The sequence below is a fragment of the Berghia stephanieae genome, chromosome 9, assembly GCF_034508935.2.
Source record: "Berghia stephanieae isolate SIO BIC M18660-M18661 chromosome 9, UCSD_Bste_1.3, whole genome shotgun sequence".
Taxonomy (NCBI): domain Eukaryota; kingdom Metazoa; phylum Mollusca; class Gastropoda; order Nudibranchia; family Aeolidiidae; genus Berghia; species Berghia stephanieae.
Window position 1 is genome coordinate 29,002,052 of NC_088368.1, and position 18,885 is coordinate 29,020,936.

The 18,885-nt window shown below is 35.4% G+C and overlaps 2 protein-coding genes across 7 annotated transcripts in view; one reads left to right on the forward strand and one right to left on the reverse strand.

Moving 5' to 3' along the window:
* The window catches only part of LOC144980001 (uncharacterized), a 66,299-nt gene extending 56,278 nt beyond the window's left edge, over positions 1–10,021 (forward strand). For all 5 annotated transcript variants that reach the window (XM_078927437.1, XM_078927436.1, XM_078927434.1 and 2 more), the window contains 6 exons: positions 717–788; positions 2,337–2,617; positions 3,077–3,218; positions 3,900–4,076; positions 5,573–5,729; positions 7,163–10,021. In XM_078927437.1, coding sequence (XP_078783563.1) covers positions 717–788; positions 2,337–2,617; positions 3,077–3,218; positions 3,900–4,076; positions 5,573–5,729; positions 7,163–7,299 — 966 coding nt within the window. In that variant the 3' untranslated portion in view covers positions 7,300–10,021. The remainder of the gene's footprint in view (positions 1–716; positions 789–2,336; positions 2,618–3,076; positions 3,219–3,899; positions 4,077–5,572; positions 5,730–7,162) is intronic.
* A 2,732-nt stretch (positions 10,022–12,753) lies between these two features.
* Positions 12,754–17,697, reverse strand: LOC144980003 (uncharacterized). Of its 2 annotated transcripts, none has more exons than XM_078927439.1 (2): positions 17,374–17,697; positions 12,754–14,913 (listed from the first exon to the last, which is right to left on the reverse strand). In XM_078927439.1, the coding sequence occupies exon 2, from the start codon at positions 14,620–14,622 to the stop codon at positions 13,219–13,221; it is 1,404 nt and encodes a 467-aa protein (XP_078783565.1). In that variant the 5' UTR covers positions 14,623–14,913; positions 17,374–17,697; the 3' UTR covers positions 12,754–13,218. The 2 variants fall into 2 exon arrangements, with proteins under 2 accessions (XP_078783565.1, XP_078783567.1); XM_078927441.1 differs by lacking the exon at positions 17,374–17,697 and adding an exon at positions 16,887–17,134.
* Between the last annotated feature and the right edge of the window lie 1,188 nt (positions 17,698–18,885).

Genomic DNA, 18,885 nt, shown 5'->3' on the forward strand with positions numbered 1-18,885 from the left:
CGTTTGTGGGAAAAAAACCCATTGTAATATCGCCTTTCAGGCATCATGTATTGTCCTATATTACATGTTGAGTTTTGCTATGGGGCTTTGTAACGCATTTCGTACAATATATAACCTCGCTTATGTATTCACCATATCAGAAAGTTTTCAAGAGATATTTTAGGTCTCGTATGAAATAAGAATGTTTTTGAATATTATTTTTATTTCAAAAATTTTGTCTGTCATATCTATGAGGCGCTCCCACCTTGGGTAGGGAGGTCTATGTGCTGTGCTGTGAAACAGTCAAATCGCGATAGTTTTAGGAAATGAAAATCGTTGTCCTTGAAACCATCTCTCTGTTTAGTAGTTATATTTTGTTTTGTTTTGAATATATACTGATTTATAAGCATTTGAGTATATTCCTCTTAGTGGAACCCTGTGCTTGTGTCTGAATGAGACTTTAAGGTGATATCAACCTAAGCACATTTCTAGTTTGCTCTTGTAATCTACATATTATTTGACCCCTACTTGATCCATTCAACTTTGTCTTACTTTTTTTTTCTCTTGTGCATTTAATTGTAGACCTAGAATTTCTTGAATACCCCATTTTCTTCCATCTGAAATGACCTGAAATAGTTAAATACTACACTTAGAGCAGTAGAAGATGTTATATAAAAATTGGAATGGCAGGGTATCTAGTTGTGATTGAATAAAAATATGATTTTTGTTTTTAACAGACCTTCTGGGCAGATGCCTCAAAGGTCAAGCAAGATTCGTTGGATACTTTGGAGACAGCAGATGCATTCATGGCAAGTTGATGTGTTTCTTTCATTAAGACGCCTACTTTTCAGTTAGCTTTTATTAATGCCTTATCTCATTTTATTCTCACATAACATAATTTTGTATCTGTCACAATGTTACAGACAAACAAATGCCATGAAATTTATGATTGCAATTTTGATTGTACAACAAAGCTGAGAGGACATTTTGGCTTTTGGATTTCTAAATGAATTTGACTGTGGTCAATACACTCTGGCTCTTACTGACACTTCTTAACGCTTTGTGGTCTTGTTGCCTGACATTCTGGTTCTGAGTTCTTTGAAAAGACCCTTTACTTAAATTTTCTCACTATATTCAGGTGTAAAATATGTACATGGACGTAGCGAATTTCCTCCTATCATTTCTCAAATCAATCTGCTTGGGTCCCAGGTTTGTGTGTTTTTGCCAAGATGAGGGTCATTTAAATCAATTGATATTTGAAGGACGAGTTTTCTGGCCAATTTTTAAAATACGCGTTTTTTAAGAGTTCGGTAATTAACTGGTTAAACAGAAAAATGCTATAAAAAACTTTGTTAAAACAGTACTGGGCAATTTTTGTTCAATCTGGAATTCAATCAGTCGAAACTTAATAGAAAAAACATTGAAAAAGTATTGAAGAACGTTATAAGATACATTACAGATGACTACACCCGTAAGCGGTAAAACAGATGCACTCATGAAACAATTAGGATGGCTACCTCATTGAGTACGGGCTAAGGTTAAAATAACAATTCTGTAAAAAGATTAAATGGCCTCATAGTGATACCAGTAGATTAATACTAATTGAAGTCAAGTATAATACAAACTAGGCAGTTGGGCTAACAATGTTTTTGGAATTCCACCATCTAATATAGATAGGCATCTTAATTTGTTTTTTACCAATGAATAACCTTCCTACTGGTAACAAGCTTCTGAGCAATATTGAGATTAAAGCTTAACTGCCAGACTGTCAGGAAAACACTATAACTTTTTTTCTCTCTTTTTTATTTGGGAAGGGGGGGGGGGGTATGCACATTGGCAGTAATACTCAAACTGACTGAGTCAGTCGATTTATTTGGAAAACAGAAAGAAGCCTCTGTTTGGAAAAAAAATGTTATATTGCTTCACAGGTGTCATGTCTCATCTTACATGATAAGGAGTTGCTCCTGGCTTTGAACTCATTTAGTGGAAATTTTGTTATATAAAACTTACCTTTTTTCTAATATGTTTAATTGACAGGAGATTCAAGGCAAATTTTAGGACAAATAACGGATATGATGAATCTCTAGAATGAGTGTCAGGTCGAAATTGATATAAAAAATCTCAGATCAATTCAAAAAAATATTCGTGCCTTTAAAAACACATTCAAAGATAGTACCTCTGTTCTAAAGTTTGTTTACAATAAAGTGTACAATACAGAGCCTTGTTAGAATCATGGTGGCGAGAGCCAAATATGTGTTTCTAACTGTTCTTTTTAAAACATAAGTGGGGTAACATTATGGTTTGCAGGCTTAAAACCACAGCACCGTTTTTCACTCTTCAATAATTTAAACCAACAGAAACAAGCAAAACAGACGGAGACAATAATGAGAATCTCTCTGTCCAAATTGTTGGAAAACTTAGCTGCCCTGACAGAGGCCCAGACAAACCTGGTAAGCTCTGGACAACAGAGCGCAAGAGTCCTTGGTATCACCCTAAGGCCTTTCTCAGAACTGGAGTCTATTATGGCCAATATTCTTTCTTCCTCTCTTTCCTCTTCTGATGTGCAAGCTGTGGATTTGAAGGCCCAGAAAGCTTTGTTCTTGGCAGAAGAGGCATTGGAGGACACGCAAAAAGCTTTGTGAGTATATGATAAGAATATAAGGACTGAATTGATAATATCAAACTCTGAATTATTGGAATACTGAGATAAGATCAGGGCTGTCTGAATTTATATTAATGATATTAACATTTAAGATTTTATTGGCAGATAATAGTTTGCTCCATTGATAAATAATCCCTAAAATCATAACCAAATTGTGCAGAAAGATCTTGACACTTTGCAGTAAGGGGATACAAGGAAGAATGGAATTTTACCCAGATCAATGATTTTGAAAAATCACAAATAAAACTAAATTGGTAAAATATTGCACCATTAGGACAAAATTCATAATAAACCATTCGAGCAATATACTTGTTTTGATCAAAAACAGACTACAATTGAGAGAGCTAAATAGCAAGCTATATTAAATTTTCTCCAAAAAAACTAATACAAATCAAGGTGACCAAGTAAAATGTTCTTATATTGATTTGACTCCAGGGGCCTTGCAAGGGAAGTGAATCAAGAGGTAGGCATAATGGAAGAGGATATTCAAGCATCTAAGAACCTCCGAACTGAAGCACAAGGATTGAAAGATGCAGCGGATATGATAAAAAATGGTATTGATACCACTGTAACAGAGGTAAGGAAAGAATGACTATATTTATTCTCGTTGCTATTGCTGCTGTTGCTGTTTTCGTTGTTTTCTAGTAGTTGGTGTTGTTATTGTTAATAATGAGAATGATCATAGTGGTGATGATAATAATAGTGTTGTTATATAGTTGTCCATTGCGGTTGAAATAAAGAGATATGCATATCTCTATATTATGAAGCCTTTCACCATTTTTTAATCATGATCAATACCCCCCCCCTCCCCCCCCTCCCCTTAACAATCTTACTGCTTGGCCGCTGACACATATTACAAGCGATAGTTATTGAAGTCAATGTAACAAATCAGGGCAGAAGTCGATGGTGTGGGATACAAATCTGAAGAAGACATAGTCATTACAAAAAATCTGCATGCCTTGACTGGCGGGGCAAGCTGATTTTTGGGATGTTATTTTCTTGTATTTCCATCTCTGTTTTGTCAAGCTCTGTTTCACACACACCTTTTCAGAAGTCACTGTACAATTGTTGCTACTGAGATAAACGAGTAATGTACTCGTACCACAGTTCCACTTTTGTATGCCAGTTTTTATCCCTGTTTTTTTTTTGGGGGGGGGGGGGGGGAGGGGGGGGGGGTTGTATTTTTGTTCATATTCTTTTAATGAAAAAAATGCTTTGTTTTCTTTTATTTTCACTCGCATATTTTTTTGATGATCAGGCGGAAAAGTACATCAACCAAACAGTGGCAGACATAGCTTTGGTGACGTCATCAACCCAAGAAGTCCTAGCCAATATCACAGAAATCAACACTTGTTTAGATCAAGCTGAAATCAAAGTTAATGATGCCACAACCTCAGCTTCAAGAGCAGAAGAGAGGGCAAAGACAACGAGTGACGTAATTACCTTTTAATTATGAAACCATTCATCTTCATATCCATTTATTCCAGAAAGAGATTGAGAGAGAGAGAGAGAGAGAGAGAGAGAGAGAGAGAGAGAGAGAGAGAGAGAGAGAGAGAGAGAGAGAAAGAGAGAGAGAGGGAGAAGAGGGGCAGTAGTAGTAGTAGTAGTAGTAGTAGTAGTAGTAGTAGTAGTAGTAGTAGTAGTAGTAATAGTAGTAGTAGTAGTAGTAGTAGTAGTAGTAGTAGTAGTAGTAGTAGTAGTAGTTGTAGTTGTAAAATAACCCATCAAACAAAGCAATCATTCTGACAACACGAGGAGCCCTTAGTGGTGATGATTTTATAATGTTTCTCCGACACTTTTAACAAAAGGTCACAACTTTAAGTCAAAAAGTTGCAGTAAGTTATTCCATAATACAAAAAAAAATATTACTACAGGAAGTGAAAATGACTGGCAATAGTGGGCTCTATAATGTTATATATAATCAAACTGCTTGCATCGTTTTTGATATGACGTATTTCTAATTGATTTATTAACAAATTTATACACTCTACTTTACAACGAATCCTTTCACGCCTTTGTCAACCTGGACAGTGTGACTAGCAACTGTCAGGTTAATTGTCATTGAAGTCGGTAAGATGTATTAGCGCTGTGTATCTGGTTTCAATTTGTGAAATAAGATTAACTCATTGAAAGACTTGATAAGACACGCGTGTCAAGATTACAATGTTACATAATATGATTGACCAAAATGGCTGGTTATTGTGGCTATCAAATGGTCAGGAAGGAATAAAGTCCTAGAGTTTGACAGTAGGGTTGGAAGCCGGTGACGAAGCCTGATCAGGTTTTGGCATCTGTTCAGACCCACTCACAGCCCCCCCCCCCCCCCCCCCATAGCAAAAGAAAACAAAAAGAACAACAACCAAAAAACCAACAAAAAACAATCTAACCAGGTGACCTATAAGTGTTAAAAGCACTGAAATTCCCGTGACGAGTAAACAGTCAATTACTGTTCATCAACACAGTTGAAAAGGTGTACAAAGTAATGAACAAAAATGTTTATAATAGCTTCAACAGATAAAAAATATCAAACACAGAACGTTTAGGGCTCAAAATCCTTCTTCAGCCAATAACAAAAACCGCAAATATACTGGGCACGTCTTGTCAGCAAGATACAATCTATTTCAAGATGTATATTGTAGGTACAAGATGTGTCCACTACTTTTCTGCTGTCGGTCAGGGAATTTGAGTTATGTATTAATGTTTTTATTGTTTTGTTAGTCGCTGCAGATGGGTTTGAGCTCAAAACGTTCCATGTTTAGTCTTTTGTCTTTTTCAAAGCTGTTGTATTCATTTCTTGTTAATTACTTTTTACAGCCCACAGCTTATAACAGCTTATAATCAAATTGAGAGGGTGATAAACTAAAATGCTTTACTTTGATATGAAGCTGACGCGATAAATACAACTTACTCTACTTGTTATCTTCAATGCAGCATCAACAAACCCTGCTACAACTCATGGTGGACGTCAACACAGCGAGTGGAGACCAGACAGTATCACAGGCCCTCAACTCTCTAACCCAGGGGTCTGCCACTCTATCTCAGGTGGTCAAGGATCGCCAGCAAGTCGAAGGCATTACAGACTTACAAGGTAAGCTGTTCCAGTATTGATAAAGTTCTTTTAACTGTCTATTCATGATAGTATGACACACTTGAAATAAGTTTATTTTTTCTTAAATCCTAATGTATGCTTGTGTGTGTGTGTTGTGAAAAAGTCATTTTGTTTAATCGATGAATGACTGCTAACAAGTTACAATACTAATGTGTTTCTGAGCACTTGTGTGGAAATTGAGTGCTCAAGAAGTAACTTGCCTTTTTTCATTGCTATATGTTTGATAAGGTGACAGATATGAAAGTAAATCAAAAAAAATTGTTCTCTTTAGCTCTGCAAGTGGTGTTGTAGTCCTTCAATGCTGTTTAGGCCCGAGGAGCAGCATTTTATACCCTTTTTTATTATTGTGTTAACCAGAGAGGAATAATTATTTTTCTGCTGTTCTATATAGAACACTAATCTATGACAAAGTATAAAGGTTTGATAGACCAAATTAATCAATCACTGCGAGGTGTGTAGGGTAGTCAAGAAAAATAGAAGAAAAAAAACAACTCAACTCAATTATGGTTGAGTTCTCTATTCTTGGAATGTGGGTGCTCTACCAATTCAGCTGAAGGGAACCTCTGAAGCTCTTTAAGCTATTTTTACATGACCAAAATAGATTACTGTAATTTTGTTTGTTTGTAATTTTCCAAATAATTTCCCTCACAAACTGCAACGGATCCAAAATCTTTCGGCTCAGATCATTCTAAGAAAGAAAACAAAGGAAAAGATCATATCACACCCATGTTATTTTTATACTTCATTGGCTACATGCTGAATGAAGAATATAATATAATTGCTGTTCTTTGCTTTAAATGAATCTATAAAGTTGCTCCTTCATATGTATGCAATTCTAACACAGTATACTCTCCTTCTTGAACTTTATGATCAGGATAAGCAGGGGATCAGCTCCTTTTTAGGTCAACACGTTTTCTGATAGGTCCTTTGGTCAGGTTGTTCTTTCTTTTTTGATCTCTCATTCAGTTTATTTAGGAAAATGCAACACTCTAAGACAATCATTATAAAATATTTGATAGGTCGAAACCGTCTCTTATTTTATCATATATATAGTTTAGCGTGAATGTCGGTGATTATATTATTATTTGTATGCACTTGCAATTATGGCATCGTGATTCTAGAGAGAAAATACACACAATTGTGTTTATATACACATTTGGGTTATAAATTACTTGCATTATTATTATTATTGTTATTATTATTATTATTATTATTATTATTATTATTATTATTATTATTATTATTATTATTATTATTATTATTATTATTATCATTATTATTATTATTATTGTTATTATTATTATTATTATTATTATTATTATTATTATTATTATTATTATTATTATTATTATTATTATTATTATTATTATTATTATTATTGTATAATTTAATACCCTTTTTGTTATTTGCAGTCCTTCTCCAAGAATTGGTGGCCCAAGTGCAAGAAATTAATACACTTGAGAGTGAGATAAATGGTCTGACCTCAGAGCTAGATAGCCTTGTCTTATTATTGGAGGAAAACCTGGATGGAGGGTCATGCAATGTGTAACATTGTATGAGGTCATCGTGTTTGTTTTTTAAATATTTATTTATTCTTTTTTTTGTCTTTTATTCCATTCGTTTTTTAAAATTGTATTTTAAAATTTCTTGTCTCATTCAGTAGTGATTTTAGATTATTTATAATCAACTCATGAGGCTACGGCAAAATGTTATTTCTGGGATGTTTGACATGAAATTAAAGTTATTTGAAAGAACGATGATTACAATGAAATAACTGATTTCCATTATTTTTATCATGGGTGCTAGCTAAGTTGTAGACTATTTGCCAAGCCAGTAGATTTGCAATTTTTTTTCATTTACCAACGTTATGTTAATTTATCATATTTTTTTGTGTATTTAAAAATTGTATTTGGAATTTCAGACGTTTTTTAGGGGAGGGGGTTTCCAGAACTTTTGGTACTTTGGTGCTAGCACCCGTGTATTATTATTTTTGACACAAATGGTCGAGAAACCATGCGCTTGGTAACAAAAGTATAGCAGGAGTAATTTTTAAAAATGTTGACTGTTACATTGTGTATTGTCAATAGGATTAAATAGTCCGATGTCACGTCCTCCCAGCAACGAGCATCTTGGTTCTAAACAAGGAAAATCGGTACTTTTTATTCTTCATGTTGGCTAGAACGTTTTCACAGTGTCAGTATGTATAAAAGTCAAAACATGATCAGATTTATAATGTTTTACACTTTTATGCTCGTCGAGGAAGTATTTCATAAGGGCGCCATTGTTCCGATCGTTTAGAACCAGTTACATACTAAGTTACTATGCGTCATTACGAGGGAAGTGCAATGACAATTCTCAATGGCAGTGAAACAATGTAATACTTAAAATCATTAAACATTCCAAAATTGTAGCTTTGTAATCTCGTATTTATCAATTAGGATAGGAAACGTTTCCTGTTTATTCTTTTTTATGTCTTAGTGAACTGTAATCTTGATGTACTTTTGCCCTTACTTCGGTTAAGACATGTAAATGACCTTTTGGAAGAGTCTCTTTTTTACTCAATCATTGATCTCAATAAATGTAAATTTATCCTGTCAGATGCCTTCATCAGGTGGATATTTGTGTTTATAATCTAAAGCATATGTGAATCTGACGTCACCTAGCTCGTTGTCATTGTTTTTAGGCCACCATCTGGGTGATTAGTTCTCTTTAAAGTCCCTCTAACAGACTTTAAAAGTTAAAGGTATTGATAAGCTCGATTTGGCGGGTAGAACACGTGAGTATTTTACCTAATCGCATATCATCAATATATGACTCACCAACTCTAATTTATGTTATTTTGGGGTGGTTGGGATGCTGAAAATTGAATTTAAAATCAAACACATTCATTGATATGTATTATTTTAAAATTTAGGAGAATGAATATTATTTCTGAAAATGATAAAATCTTAAATCTAACTCTTTGGGTAATTCTTATATTTAAAATCCGTTTAGATTCATCCCGAAATAATAGAGTTTTAAGATCACCAGGTACCATATGAGACCTACTGCCTCAAAATGGTATTATGTCGAGATGAACAGGATGCCTAAACGTGACTAAAACCAAATGAACCAAAATGTCAGTTTTTTATTACCATATGAACAGAAACCACGCCCATCGTCCTTAATATAGTATATGCTACAGTAAATGACATAATCAGTCGGTTGGTGAAAAGGCTTGAACTGAGATATTGCCAAGTTTAGTTAGAAGGTCAATTTTTATCCAAAATGAATTCTTGCCAGAAATGATTAAATCAACCCTTTTTGTACATCTTCGAGAAACATCAAAGCTTAATTTCACTTCTAAATATTTTTTACAGCTAGTCAAGTTGAAAAATTATGAAATTTGAAAAAAGTTGTTTGATACCTTTCCCAAACATCTGACCAAAACGTCATGAAAAATCACCCGATTTACTTCAAATAAAGATTAAAATGCTCTGGGGATCATATTCTTTCAAAAAATGCAAAAATTGCAAATCTAAAAATTTCACCTTCCGACTGATCACGTCATGCACTGACACAATATATACATTTATAGGATAAACCTAGTTGATTATTTCTCGTTATAAATTCAATGTTGAGCAATCAAGCCACCTTCATATAATACCGTTTTGAGGTAATGGCTCACATGTAAGCAACCAGAGCTGTATTAGAGCCATGATATGCTGAGATGTGGCAGTCGAATAGAATGCTTAATTTTCATTGCAAATTGCTGGGAAAATCCACTAATGTTCAAATTGATCACAAGCTCAGCATCTTGAATATGAAATCCTTTATCTGCTCAGTTACCTGCCTTTTTTCTTTAATGTCACTGAGCATTCAAGGCCCATTTTTAAAAGATATGTATGAGCAGTGCGCTGCGCTGTGTTATAATTTAGATATGAGTTGTACATGTAAATATAAGTTTGAGTGTGTGTGTGTGTGTGTGTGTGTGTGTGTGTATGCGTGTGGAGAGAGAGAGAGAGAGAGAGAGTAAGTGTGTGTGTGTGTGTATGTGTGTGTGTGTGTGTGATAGAGCGACTACATCTATAAATAAATCGAATTGTCATATTTTTTTTCCATGCATTTACTTGTTTAAATACTCAGCATCATTTTCATTCATTGAAGGCTTGGGTTAGGTGCAATGTGTTTTATAAAATGACACAAAGTTATTTAAATTTCAGATCAATCCTTCTTTTATCGCTCAATGAATTTCATTTTTACTAATTATATTAAACTTTTGTTAAACTCAATATTCAGTGTATCTTGTCTTTCATGAAAAAATAGCTTTTATCTAGTCCCAAGCCAACAGCACCACATGCCATGTAGGACTAGGCATGACACATGTGATGAGCTATTACCATTCTCTTTTGTTGACAGAGACAATACTGATATAGGCCAGATACTCATTTTACACATGAGTGCGATGAGAAAATGTGAATGAAGAGTCTGTCCTAAGGACTCAGCTTTGCAACACCTAAAGTCAGTGGCACTGGAATCAGGGATAAACCATTTCAAAGCTCGGTGTCATACCACAAGACCACAAAATCATTCTATTGAATGTGTCCTTGAGTTCACTTTACATTTGCGAACTTGACTCCTGTGAATAAGCACATGGCTGTAGGTAGTGTCGGATATTGTAGGAATGCCAATATGAAGGAGGATATCAAGCAGGTGACTTCTACTATTTACGACGTGTGTTTCAGAATTAAGTTTCCCTCTTCTTTAACTTCGCTTAAAAGCACGCTAGAACTACCAAAGTTTGAGACATTATGACCTCACAGTTATGAAATCTCGATGCCCAGTTTTAAGTTTATTGGTTGTGACGTGGCAAGTTTGTATTACTTTTGCTCCTTGTTCAAGCACAATGAAAGGAATATGGTTAGAGCAAAACATTGATGCAACCTTCTCATGCTATGATGTTTGAGTTGTCATCAAATTTTCATCTCTTCTCGGCAAGTCTGCTGGCAAAATACACGGATAACTTTGTAAAGTGTTTGAGCTCAATGCTCCTTCAATTCAATCTATTAGAAGGTGGGTCAGGGAAGTTCATTGTTCTAAAATTGGTGATGTAATGAAGGTCATTGACAGAAGATTCATCCTTAGACGATTGAGAAAACCAGATGTAACGAGTTAGGTTTACAGTGAAACTCATTAATAACAGGTCTGGAAATAACAGGGACCGGGTTATAGCAATGATTTTTTAAAACCTCCGTTTTTTTTCTCTCCCTCTTTGCCTTTGATTAAATTTACCGGTTTTATATGGGACTTTTAAGAGATTTATCAGTTATAATAGGGGCGCCGAAACCCACTCAATATCTCCAAATACAATGCATAAATTTGCCCATTAGCTCACGTTACCCTCAGTGAGCATATAGCTTAAGACAATGGAGAGCTTTGTCTAGTTCGTGAATACTCTTGTATAAGCGTGTGTGTGCGCGCGTATATGTGTATGTGTGTGTGTGTGTGTGTGTGTGTGTGTGTGTGTGTGTGAAGGCTTTTTACTTTTATACTACATCATTTTCAGTATAACATGGGCCTTGCTGCAGGTAATTTAGACCATTTGGGTTGTTTCTCTTGATATTCGGTTGTAACAGGATTCGGTTACAACAGGGACTTTAGGCTGAACCCGCTATCTCTTTTATACTGAAGGACCACTGTATTAAATACACAATAAAGCTATGCTGTTGAATGTTGCACTTAACGCTCTTTTCGCTACAGTCTTAATCATGGCGATAAAGATCTAAACAAGTGTGTATGAAACGGTGTCAGACAAAGCAAGAAAGAAAAATACTAGAAAAAAAACATCTCCAAAAATCAGTCTTCCTCGACTGGGGATCGAACCTCAGACCTCCCGATGACCGATCAAACGTGCTACCATTACACCAGAGGTTCCGATAGTTTCATACACACCTGTTCAGATATTTATCTTACACCCGTGCCTGCTCTCTAATTTCTCAATCCTGGCGGTATACAATTGCTTTGTTGCATTTCAAAGATTTAAAATACAATTTTATTTATTCTCCTTGAATTCAAGGGTTCCTGATAGCGCAGTTGGTAAAGCGTATGATCACAAACAACCTTGCCTTAACCTTAACTCTCTCAGCGCAAGGAGGCGCATAAGGCTTGGCATTTTCCATCCATTTCATACGATCCTTGGCTACATTTCTGGGCCTATGCCAGGAGCTGATCACAAGCAAAAAGACAGATATTGATCCTGGATGAATCGAGATTGTTTGAGGACTTCTCGACCACCGAGTTGTGGTTGGGTAGCTGAGTCTGTTAGATCTGTTGGAAAGTACTTTGCCGTAGACTAGCTTCATATCAAAAGGGTAGCAGGCAATTGTTATTGTCCATTTAACATTGACCACTGTAACTTGGATAAACTCGCGTTATAAACTAAATATCTTATTGTTAGGATTGACCTCATATGAAAGTGTGTCCCCTTTAGAGAGCATGCTGCCTCTGTTACATACTTCATAGATTCAAAAGAGTAGAAAAACTAAGATAGTATATGAATTCTCAATAGATAGTTCGAAGATGACGTCACTCGGGCCTTTGTTATTGTTTTTGCCATCCGCGTTTGTGAGTTGTTCTCACTAAACTGTCTTAACCAGACTATAAAAGTTCATGGTTACACAGAGTTTGTGTGTTGGTCCGTTATACTTCCGGATGGCAATGTTGTGAACTCCTTGGCCAAGCGCATTCTATCTATAACAACATGAAGACAATAGATATAACATTTATTTTGTATGTACATGCTCTTGTTGTTATTTGCTATTATTACTCGAATTAGGCGCTTTTTGTCGCTTAGCTTAGCTCCCACTTTAAGCGCATAGAGCACGAAGAGGCAACGTGGTTAAACACGGTACAGATTTAGGTTTGGAAACTATATACAACATTATGCAGAAAAGTAGAATTGACGGATAGCTGCATTTAATCTTTCGAATTGTAACTGGGTGAGGTGCATGGATAAAAACAAAAATTTAAAACATAAATCAAAGTCCCTTTATTTATTCCCAATTATTTTCATTAGGTTCTATCTCGTGATTAGACACAGGTGACCCAGGCGTCAGCCGCAATGCTGTGCCGCATAGTGAGTAATAGAGGCTAAGTTTCTTGCTCAAGGAAAAAAATGAGTGTAGACATGGGGCTCAAACTCGATCTTTCGGGTGAAAGTGCAAGGTTTTATCCACTTGGCTATCTCGCCAATGTTTAAACCATCTTCACAAATATCTGTTTAAATATATCTTGTCTGACGAGGTAAAGAAAATAGCAAAAGACATAATTTAGTCAATCACTGTCGCGCCGTTCATCAAGATATGCTTTGTGATGCTCGCAAGGTGGACGGTGCTTCTATTATTATGACACGGGTTTGAATCTATCACTTGTAATATGATATTTTAATATTGTTTATTACTGTCAATTATTATAAATTATTTACTAATCGTCAAGGTGCTGTTTTAGCTTGTTTTTCTTTCCGTTGCTGTCTTTTCAAAAGTTTGAGAAAAGTCCTGGATGATTTGAAGGTAGCCATTGTTGGAACAAGGCTCGTATTCCTCGCCTGCCGGATATGAGCTTTCATTTTAGCTGCAAGTTTCATGGCCTTTAGCAAGTCGTCATGAGATCTTCCTTCAATGTACCGATCGAAAGCTTTTTCTAGAAGTTTCTTATCGAGTGTCAAAGTTTGATATCTGTTTGCTACCAAGGGTTGTTTGTTATAAATGTCGCGGCTTCTTACGGATGAAAACACACTTAGCGTGTCATCATCATCACCCAGTGCCGTTGGGGGCCTGGAGTTGAATGCTTCCAAGTCTCTTAAAAACTCTCTAACTTTATCTTCGATTGTCTTCTGCTTGACTTCAACAGTGATTCGCCCGTCGTCATTATCTTCGTTATCGTCAATGTCGACCTCATTGTTGAGTAACCCCAAGAACGTAACGTTTGGAATACGTTTGTTAGTCGTACCACGATGGCTTGATCTTCCAGTTGTTGGGGTATCTTTGGGGAGAGTATTTTTTGGGGGTGTTGGTACATGGTGCCGGTGATCTGGATTTTTAGGTGGTTTTGAAAAGTATGCTCCGCTTGAATGTTTTTGTTGTGCAGGAAAGTGCGACTTTTTCCCACTTGGATCTCCTTGTTTTGTACTTTTAATTTTTCTTTCCGTTTGATGTGTCAATGACGTAGCACTTTGTCCATCGCCGGTAATGAATATATTTTTGGTGGAAGGATTGCTCATTTTCTTAGCTTTACTATCGGATTCTAAAGATGGAGCAGAGATTTGATTAGGCATGGTGGTAGCTGTGGCAGTTGTAGAGGTAGAGCCGACGCCTGCTGGTGTGTTAGCCGTGGTGGTTACTCCTGTTTCTAGAAACATACGTGGTCGTAAAAAATTACCACCAAAAAGTGGGGTGTGTTTAAGTGCAAGTCTGGGAAGAGCGGATGTAATATTTGCCAGGCCATCAGAGTCATCCTTATTCTTTGCATCTCCACGCAGACGACCATCGCTGGGTGCTGAGAGTGATCTTTCCTTGCTCTCAGCGTGTGGTGATTTTGGTTTCTTATCATGGGCATGTTCAAGAGCTGACTGCGATCTTATTTCCTGGATAATTTCTTTCTTCCGGTTTAATATTTTCTGACGCCTCCTCTCAATCAACCTCTTTTCGACCACAAAGTCCTTAATACATGCATCTCTTTGCCGTTGGTACAACGCTTTTTCCTGGTCGAATTTCGTGTCCAGCGTTTTGTGTTTGTTCATTAAAAGAGTCGACCTTAAAGGAGCTAACATCGCCTCGATGTTTAACGTATGATCCTGCCATGACAAGTTTTTAGTTTTAAGCATCAACAATGACATCTTGAAATTTCAGACTACCTCACGAGAAACGAAGGAAATATGATTATGAAAACTTTTTTGTTGTTATTGGGTTTCCCCCTTGTCAAATGAATATAGATTAAAACACAGCCAAACAAAGCGATGTGATTGATATTCTTGTTGAAAAGAAACGGGATGAAAAAATATAGCGTTGGGATTGCCCTTTTATCTTTTATATGTGATTATTTTCCAGAAAGAGGTAGTGGGAGCATGTATCTTGTCAGTGTAATCGTTTGATGCTGATGTAGGTCATCAATAGAGTAAGAGTAACACCTGAAACGAAAGAAGAATATATTGTTTATTTCCACATTGAAAATGATATTCCACAATTGTGACCCCCTGAGATTACTCTCAAACCTACACAAAATATATACATATAGTGGAGTATGAAAACCTTGTACATATTGAGATAAAAGCGTGACATTTAGTAACAAAGAAGAGAGTGGCCATACAAACAATTCTGGATATAGAACCATCTTGACAAATGAACGCAATGACCACAAACTGAGCACTCATTAAAATCCCATAATTACTGTAAAAAATAGACACATCGACAACAATAAATACTTCAGAATGTCATCAACGGCAAAATGCGTCTGAGGCAACGTGTATTCATTTGCAAGTCTGATAAATTCCTTATGGGCTCATTGCTGTAATGGAAATCTCAAAAAATTGTCCATTGCAACTAGGCCCAAATATAGGTTCGGATGTCAGACCTGTATATATGTACACGTCGGTATCAGGGTGTGTTTCGCTTTAAATAAAAGACAAATTCACACATAGCTATAACGGTTCAGCTCTACATTGACCATAAAATGACCAAATAAAATCAATGTTGGAAGCTTTGCTATTTTAGATGAATCATAATGTATACAATACGGCGTTCTCTTTACTTTAGTTGCCTACTTTGATTTATACCACAATGTTGTCCATTTTTCAAAGAGCCACGCACTGTGTTTAAACAGAAACTCTCTCAAGAGTGGTTCTATATCAAAAGTTATTCTTTATTATAAAAAGTTTCATCGTGCAAATGTTAATGCTTTTACCCGCATTTGCATAATTCGCATGATATTTGGTCCTAACGGTCCCCACTAATATTTTTAAAAAGTACACACCGTCAGTTACAATCGTATATTGTCAACACTGACTTTGAATGACGTCAAAATTCTTTGTTAACAATTTTGGTTTTAAGATAAGCATAACAGAAACAACGTATTTAGTTACTTATTCGTAGTCACTGAAGCGTATCTACATAATAAGTACAATACACAAACCATCGGTATAAATACTATTATTATTATTGTGGCTTGATGACACCTTGGGGCGGGGGTACCGCGATTTCAATTGGTTAAGTCTTTGTGTGCTTGTGGAATAACACTCGTCTTCGGATCTTTACTCATATTATTATTTCATCGCACTCAGGTGTAAAACGAGTAACTGTGATGGTGATGATGGTGATGATGATGATGATGATGATGATGATGATGATGATGATGATGATGGTAATAATAATAATAATAATAATAATAATAATAATAATAATAATAATAATAATAATAATAATAATAATAATAATAATAAGAAGAAGAAGAAGAAGAAGAAGAAGAAGAAGAAGAAGAAGATCAACAGGGACCACTACGTAGCGAGGGACTTTTGAAGACGAGACGATCGTGTGTTCATTTGTAGACCTTCAATGTTGTTTTATTGAACTTTGTTCTTTTTTGACTTAATATCTTTTGAATTGTACAACCCTTAAACAGTTTTTCGTATGAAACAGACAAAACAGAGGCGAAAAAAACAGGAAAAATATCATGCCAGAAAAATCAGGGACTACTGATCGACCCTCAGACCTCATGATTATAGATCAGATGTGTTACTGTTATCTAGATTTTTAAATCTTTAACCAGTGCATGCTCCGTAATTTGGCACTTATCTAAATAGTTTTTTAAGTTGTTGTGAAGGTTTGAATTATATCATGTATATCAGTAATCATTTAAATTTTCATTCTTAATTGTTAAATTCATTGTGTCGTTCATTTTTATTCGCATTGCTTTATGGTTTTATATTTAATGGTTCTATGCATGGCCTGAATTACCCCCAATGCATTATTTATAATATTACCTTTTAGATATAAAGTTACAATATTAAAAACAAATCAGCTTAGTTAAATTATATCATAATATATAATAATGATATGAATATATTTATGATATAAAAATGAGATGTATGAATTGATAGCTACTTACACATATTTACAAGTCTGAAATCCAAAACAAAATGGTGTTGGTTTATTTATCATTATTTTCATTCAAAGAAGAATTTGCGTTGAATAAGATAGAGACGATAGCAAATAACTATGCATGCTAATAATTACACAACCAGATATGCGAATCAACGACATACAAAGAAATAATCTGAGTAGATTATAAAAAGATATATCTATAGGCTACAAATCAAAATTACTGATGTCTGAATGATATAACTCGATGATAATGATGTAATTAGATAATCAAATAACAGTTATTGAACATAACAAATAAAAGAATTAATCGATAAGTGAATAAATAAATAAATAAATAAACACACAAACAATCAATTTATTAATTTATTCATTTATTTATTCATGCCTTGCTTTATTCCTTTATCTATTATATTGAATAAACAGTAAATAACTAGTAAGCATGCAGTACAATCAATAAGAATTGAATTTTGAGACACTGGGTCTCAACCCACCTGCAACGTCGACGGGAATTAAGAATTATTTCTCCTCACGAAAACACCCCATTAAATTTGAAGTGCTTTGCATCAAAGGAATTTTGAAACACCATTAACCAACTCCTTCTGGCTCCCAATCGACTTAGAATTACCGCTCCTGTTTATTATTGAAACATTTAATGGGGCATTTTTTTCATTCTCCACACTGACACACCAGTTCATTGAAGTAGCTTTTTTTTCTTCTTCTTTATTTACTGTTCTGTGAACTATAGTTACATATTTGTGTACGGCTCAAACAGCTTAGCCGTTAAGCCATTGTCTTCAAGCCTTTCTCGATGAAGCGAGGAATTCGATTGCTTTAGGCCTTGTAATTAAGTCCCTGGTGTTTGGCGGTGCGGATTGCGGATTTATTAATACCACAGACATGCTTTTTGATAAGACATATTATATCCCACTAGTGTTTGGAATAAATTAGAGCTTTTATATAGCGCAATATCCATTAAATGTGCGCAAAGCGCTTTACAAGGGATCCCTGCCCAACAGCAACACGTAACATGTAGAACGAGACATGACACATGTTAGGCGATGTTACAATATTTTTCCGACAGAGACAACGCTGTTGACCGCCAGGTACTCATTTTACACCTGAATACGGTGAGAGAATGTGAGTAAAGAGCCTTTTCCAAGGATTCAATTATGCGCGGAGCGAAGTTCGAACCCAGGACATTCCGATCCGAAAGCGAGTGTTATACCACAAAACCACATAGCCGAACAGAGCATGATCCATCCGAGCAAAGTGAGTTTTGCGAAAGTAAATTTGTGATCCTCCGTGTCAGTTTGTGTAATATATTGGATTGATAAGTGTTGTGTTACAAATTAGGATATTTTATTTCTGGGGTTGTCTTTTGGAAAACATCAGTATATAAAGACATCACTCTAGATACATGGCTCAGATCTGACTCAGTAATAGCAGGCACTAGTAGATTGTGGATCTGTTAGTCATGAAAACAGTCATTCCTCACAAAAGAGGCATCCTCACAAAATAGTCATTCCTCATAAAAGAGGCATCCTCACAAAATAGTCATTCCTCATAAAAGAGGCATCCTCACAAAATAGTCATTCCTCATAAAAGAGGCATCCTCACAAAATAGTCATTCCTCATAAAAGAGGCATCCTCACAAAATAGTCATTCCTCATAAAAGAGGCATCCTCACAAAATAGTCATTCCTCACAAAAAGGGCATCCTCACAAAAGAGGCATCGTCACAAAATCATCACAGAAGAGCCAATCCTCATGAACTTCAAGACATTAAGCCGTTCTTATCTTCATAAAGTGCGCTCAAAGATCACGAATGGTGACATCGAATTAAATCAAACTTGATTCATACAAAAATGAATAGGTATAAGAGTTATGAATAAAGGAACAAACTACGTAACGATAATGGTTCGGAGTTGAAATCATTGACTCTCCAACAACGAAAACAAGAAAAAACGGTATTACAATACATTTTTGTTTAGATTAGAACTGCCG

Coding starts and splice junctions, on each gene's coding strand:
- LOC144980003 (XM_078927439.1), bottom strand. CDS start 14,622: ATGTCATTGTTGATGCTTAAAACTAAAAACTTGTCATGGCAGGATCAT.